Genomic DNA, 6,550 nt, shown 5'->3' with positions numbered 1-6,550 from the left:
CACACACACACACACACACACACACACACACACACACACACACACACACACACACAGCAACTCCACGTCTGATCACAGCAGAACGCTTTCTGAAGAAAACTGCTCCACCTGATCAATATTAATATTATTAATACTGCCTCATCTTCATCAGCTCATCTTCATCAGTTCATCTTCGTCAGCTCATCTTCATCAGTTCATCTTCATCAGCTCATCTTCGTCAGCTCATCTTCGTCAGCTCATCTTCGTCAGCTCATCTTCGTCAGCTCATCTTCGTCAGCTCATCTTCATCAGTCATCTTCATCAGCTCATCTTCATCAGTCATCTTCATCAGCTCATCTTCATCAGCTCATCTTCGTCAGCTCATCTTCATCAGCTCATCTTCATCAGTTCATCTTCATCAGCTCATCTTCATCAGCTCATCTTCATCAGCTCATCTTCATCAGTTCATCTTCATCAGTTCATCATCAGCTCATCTTCATCAACTCATCTTCATCAGTCATCTTCGTCAGCTCATCTTCATCAGTCAAGTTCATCATCAGCTCATCTTCATCAGCTCATCTTCATCAGTCATCTTCGTCAGCTCATCTTCATCAGTCAAGTTCATCATCAGCTCATCTTCATCAGCTCATCTTCATCAGTCATCTTCGTCAGCTCATCTTCATCAGTCATCTTCGTCAGCTCATCTTCATCAGCTCATCTTCATCAGCTCATCTTCATCAGCTCATCTTCATCAGCTCATCTTCAGTCATCTTCATCAGCTCATCTTCATCAGCCCATCTTCATCAGCTCATCTTCAGTCATCTTCATCAGCTCATCTTCATCAGCCCATCTTCATCAGCTCATCTTCATCAGTCCTTCAGCCTGGTCTGTCCCTCTGATGATCTCAGATCTCGTCTGTCTCCAGGAGAACCTGGACATCTTCAGCTCTGACAGGTCCAGTTCTGTCTGCTGGTCTCACAGAGTCTCTGTCTGTTGACCCCTTTGTCTGAAACCTCTCTGTTCTTCAGTCCACCTTAGGATCTGAGGATGTTCCTGTTGTACACGCCCTATCTGAACATCAAACTGTCCAAACTCTTAAAGCTTAGAGTTAGAGCTGCAACCATACAGAAAATTCACAGTTCAGTTCGGTTCCATAYTTTAGTCTCACGATTCGATATTTTTTCGATACAAAAAAGAGAAATGTCCATGCCCCTTTTAACTTTTAATTTAATTATATTAATTATGAACATTTGGTTAACCTCAAAAGTACAGTTTTTAAATTAAATGTTGCTGAAACAGCAAGTTTCTCAGTGRATCTGTGCTCAAAAATACAGCCTAGGTGGAGTAGTYGAACACAGATCCACTGATCCTTCAACACAGAGCATCTTCAGGAGACAAGCTGAGAAAATAAATAAAAAAAATCTGTATTTTTCCATTCACAGTGTGTATTGAATGGTTCGATACGGGTACATGTATTGTGTATGTTGGAGAGGACTCAGATACGTCCCCATCAAATTTCAGCTCAACATCTGTAAAATGAACTGAATCACATTGTTTTGTTTTGCTGATTAACTCCTGTCAGTTTCATTAAACTGTGGAGTTGAGATGAGAGGTTCCACAAACAAAGACTGCACAGGCACAGGCAGTTACACCATCGCCTGCTTCTCCTGGTGCATGTCTTCACTACGTGCTAATAACTCATTAGAAGCATCATCATGCAGAAACCAACAACAGTGGGCGGTCAGTGTCCTCACCTCAGAGACGTCTGTCCGTTAGAGGGGTGTTAAAGAAGAAACAGAAGCTCAAGTTAAATCCAAAGGATGCAGCGAACATTCAGGAAAACTATTTCAATTTAGAAGCCATAAAAATCAGAAAGATGCCAAAGGGACAAAATGAATTCAGTGTTAGAAATGTTAGTTTGGGAGACGACAGAGAAAATATGTGAAAGACGTGACAGAAACATGAGAACTCACCACAGAGTTTTCAGTCTTGATAGATTTGACCTGGAAACAGTCCTCCGTCTCTCTGGAGGTGCCGTTGGCCTCCATCCTTCCATCTGCGCCTCTCGCTGCGTGCCTGAAGCCGGCCTCGTTCTCCCCGTTCCCTTTGGGTGGCTGCAGCCTGGGCGGGGCGTCGCCTCGCTGCTTCTTRGTGACGTGGGCCTCGGGCCCGTGGACCGTCTTCACGTGCTTCCTGAGGGAGCTCGGGTCCGTGTAGCGCTTCGTGCAGCCGGGGATTTTACAAACGTACGGTTTCTGCCAGCGGGGATTTCAAATGAGACAGTTAGAGACGAGGGTTGTACTGTCCAAGAGATATTTTACTAACAGAGTCCAGCAGCTAACACCTAAGTTTAAACAAAGATCTCAGGGAGAATGTGTTGGAGAGGACTACTACCACTACAGCTACTACCACGCTGAAATGTAGCTGAATAATTCATAAACATTCAGCTACTACCACACCGAAATGTAGCTAAATATTTCATCAACATTCAGCTACTACCACACCAACATGTAGCTGAATATTTCATAAACATTCAGCTACTAACACCAACATGTAGCTGAATATTTCATAAACATTTACAGTAGCTACTACCACGCCGAAATGCAGCTAAATATTTCATAAACATTCAGCTACTACCACACCAACATGTAGCTGAATATATCAAACATTCAGCTACTACCACGCCGAAATGTAGCAAAATATTTCATAAACATTCAGCTACTACCACACTAAAATGTAGCTAAATATTTGTTGAACTTGATGTTTTTTAGCTGGTAAATCAGAATAAACTAAAAAAGCTAAAGGGTTTTGGACCTCAGAGTCTCTTTACGGGTTGTACCTCGTTGGAGTGCGTGCGGTTCTGGTGCTTGGCCCGGTCCGAGGCGTTGGAGAAGGCCTTGTTGCAGCCTTCGTGCTCGCACACGTATGGTTTCTCTCCGGTGTGGGACCTGAGGTGGGTCTTGAGGTTCTCGAGGCGGGAGTAGGCTTTGGAGCAGCCCTCAAACTGCAGGGACACACAGCAGGTTCAAACCTCCGGACCTGTTCCCGCTGAACAAAGCTCTGCTCTGAAACAAGCTAAGTGTGAGGTGTGGCGGCGCTGCTGCTGCTCACACAAAGAACTCTGTGTTCCAGCTTTTACTGTACAAGCTATAATTTAGTATTCCTTCTAAGCAGTCATTGTGAGCRTAATCAGCTCTGAAATGAAAAGAGAATCAGATCAGAGCTGCTCAGAGAGGATCAAAAAGAGTTTTCCTTAAAAGACGCTACAGAGAAGGAGTTGGAGCGTTGGGACTGAATGCACGTGGGATTCGTGCACAGAACATATACAGCTTGAACTTAATAAGGACCCCCCGGCCCCCCTGCCTCTCTGCATGTTTTAATTACACGCCCAGGCTGTCAATCAGCATTTTTTAAGGCGTCTTCTCAAGTCGTCTGGTTTTAATGCGATGGTGGAGCTTTGAAGCTGAGCAAACACTCAGTGCTGATGAAAAACACACTGGTCTAAAACAGAATTACAGAGTTAAAACTGTTTATGTTATGGTTGAGCAGGAGATTCTCTGGTGCGCTTTATTTTGCACCTAAAAGACAAACGTTAGCGGCTTCAGTTCTTACTGTGCATTTGTGCGGTTTCTCCCCCGTGTGCCGCCTCATGTGGACCACCAGCATGTACTGGGCCTTGAAGGGCTTCTGCTCCCGTGAGCACTCCTCCCAGCGACACACGAACTCCTTCTTCTCTCCGTGGATGTGGTCGTTGTTGATGTGCTGAGCAGACAAATCGATCAGTCAGTGTCTCAGAACACATGTGCGTGATTCAAACGTCTGCCTGCGTGTGTGCGCCGCTAAACACGACTCATCAAATTCCTGTGATTTTTCCCACCAGAGGATTCTGTGAAGAAGCATCAGCCGTGACTATAAACTACTGCCGACAGCTTTACTGCATCTGTCAATAAAAATAAAAGCTTTCAAATGTTTTTTCAGGCTACGCTTTATTTGTCTAAACTTTTCTTTGAGGAAGAGGAACTTCCTTGTGAGCAACTGGAAATAAAGCAGGAAGAGGACTTTCTGACCCTCATTATCTTCCAACCGCCTCGCATTTAATGAACCAAGAAGTCGACCTGAGCGATGATTTTACTTCAGTTTAATACAAAAAAGGGGTTGAAGTTCACAACAAGAAAGGCTTAGTTTTATTTTGCTAAGTTAAACACATTAAAATAAGTCCAGCATATATTTAAAATTGTTGAAAATGATTTAAAGTTTGAAAAAAAACAACCCACCAGATCTGTAAAGATTTCTACAGGATTGCTAAAATAATTAAGTTTCATGGTTAAGTCATTCCCAGATTTGAGCTCCAAAGTATCAGAATTAGCCCAAGCTAATAAATACAGTTAGCTTAACGTAGGCTAACAAAGCTAGCATGAACTTAGAACTTATCGTCTCTTAGTTTTGTCCAAATTTGCTCATTTTCATGCATAAAACAACCAGAGGATTCTGATGTTATCAGTCCATGAAATGGACGTTATTAGGCATTATCAGTCCTATACAATGGCTTCAGAGGGTCCCTACTGTGCCTTCTAGCCTTCAGACTGTCCCGACAGTGCCCCCTAGTGGGTGAAAATATCAACGAATGTGTAAATAACCAAACCATATTGTAATAAATTTTTTGACCTTGCCTAGTGGCGAGCCTTGCTCTTGCTGTCCGTGTCAGTCTCAAACCCTGGTCTCCCACGCTCTACCCATTGCCCTATTGGAGGGCCACATTATATACTCATCGAAGGGCGATGTGTTTAGCGCTAACCATGACATATTCTCTAAGGTTAACCTTAGTGGCTTTTTGCCTCATGTTAACCTGATTTTTATGCCTCATACTAACCAGCTGACAATCAGAAGCCATTCTATGGGACTGATAACGGCCTATTAACGTCCATTTCAAGGATAACATCCGAAGTGGGTGCAACAACCCAACTGATGTGGTTAAAACTGCTTATTTTATACATTTTCAACTTAAAACAAAATAATTTTCATAAATCGAACTAAATATTGAGCCGACACATGCGTACCCTGAATATAAAGTCTCTAAAACAAACATTTCAGAAGCCTGTCTCTGAGCAGAACATGCAAACTCACACACTTCCAGAGGAACTGGTTCATTTCCTGAGGACTCCCAAACCCACTACGCTCCACTTATGTGGTGGTCTTCCTCACCAGAGAAAAAGCTCTGCGGCCGGCGACTCTGCCCAGATCTATTTTGGGTGGAGGAGGAGTGGAAACAAGTGTGTGGCCCCAGAGAGACGTCTTTATTTCCAGGTTACACGCTCGTGTTAATCTATAATTTGGGGGGCGGATCTTAAAACGGGATTCCTCTGGTTGAGCAGGAACCAGAAAAAACCCACAGGTGCATGTTTTTTAAAATTCTGCTTGAGACTGTCCATCCTGACCACAGATCCAACCTCGGAATTAGTGTTTTTTTTTTTCACTGAGTGAGGTTTTAAACCTGCAGCTAAAGGCCAGAGTTAAAGGTATCTATTGTTCTGACTTATAGCGTCCTGTCGCCCTGCTCCCAGCGCTCTCCTGATGTTTAAATCTGACACGCTTCCTTCCTTCAGCTGCTGCGGAACGACTGACRTCCAGTCTGAAAGTGGAGCGCAGGAACTGAAGTTGGGCTGAAAACGTGGGAGCTCAGGGGTCTACAGCTTCAGAGCTGCTGGCCTGACGATGGATTTATGGCCGGTCCTCTGGGCTTCGGGGGGTTGGGGGGTTGCTGGGAGTAAGAGGTTATGGGTTAGGGGTCATGGAGCTGAGAGGTTGGAGGGGTGGGGATGGGGGGYACAGCTGCGAGGGTTAAGGCTGAATTTGGCCAAAGCCGGAAGGCTCATTAAGATTTTGCACGTGTCACCCGAACAGGAAAGGATCCATCACAGGACGTGTTTCAGACTGGACTCAAACCAGTTTAATGACCAACATCAGTGTTTTCACTTCTTACACATCAAATTAACGCCTGCAGGCAGCTTCACTACTGTTCATTCTTGTACTTATCTGACAATTCAACTAGATGTAAAATGCTTTCTTTCATAATATTCAAAAATAATTAGCTTTACAATGACCTACGCTAGGTTGCTGCTCAAAAAACATGATCTAAAATATTCTTTAACTCTAAATGTCAAAAACGTCTGGTTAAAAAAAATCAGGACGTAGAATTTTTTGTAAAATCCTAAAACTTAACCTGTGATTGTGTGAAAAGAGTTAAAGCACTTCACTTATGTTAAGTTCATCGTTATGTGAACTGTTTAAACAGTCTTGAGTCAGTGTTTGGTGGTAATGAGTCAGTGTTTGGTAGTACAGAGTCAGTGTTTGGTGGTACTGAGTCAGTGTTTGGTGGTACTGAGTCAGTGTTTGGTGGTACTGAGTCAGTGTTTGGTGGTACTGAGTCAGTGTTTGGTGGTACTGAGTCAGTGTTTGGTAGTAATGAGTCAGTGTTTGGTGGTACTGAGTCAGTGTTTGGTGGTACTGAGTCAGTGTTTGGTGGTACTGAGTCCATGTCTGGTGGTACTGAGTCAGTGTTTGGTGGTACTGA

At 43.7% G+C, this 6,550-nt stretch overlaps 1 protein-coding gene across 2 annotated transcripts in view; it reads right to left on the bottom strand.

Moving 5' to 3' along the window:
• gli2a (GLI family zinc finger 2a) overlaps positions 1 to 6,550 on the bottom strand; it is an 85,231-nt gene that overhangs the window by 3,110 nt on the left and 75,571 nt on the right. For both annotated transcript variants that reach the window (XM_014027034.1, XM_014027033.1), the window contains exons 10-12: positions 3,592 to 3,741; positions 2,819 to 2,983; positions 1,953 to 2,234 (exon numbers count right to left, since the gene is read on the bottom strand). In XM_014027034.1, coding sequence (XP_013882488.1) covers positions 1,953 to 2,234; positions 2,819 to 2,983; positions 3,592 to 3,741 — 597 coding nt within the window. The remainder of the gene's footprint in view (positions 1 to 1,952; positions 2,235 to 2,818; positions 2,984 to 3,591; positions 3,742 to 6,550) is intronic.

This window comes from Austrofundulus limnaeus, unplaced genomic scaffold (assembly GCF_001266775.1).
Source record: "Austrofundulus limnaeus strain Quisiro unplaced genomic scaffold, Austrofundulus_limnaeus-1.0 Scaffold609, whole genome shotgun sequence".
NCBI classification, from domain to species: Eukaryota; Metazoa; Chordata; class Actinopteri; order Cyprinodontiformes; family Rivulidae; genus Austrofundulus; species Austrofundulus limnaeus.
Note: the sequence above shows the minus strand (reverse complement) of the source record. Positions and strands in the feature narration are given on the sequence as shown.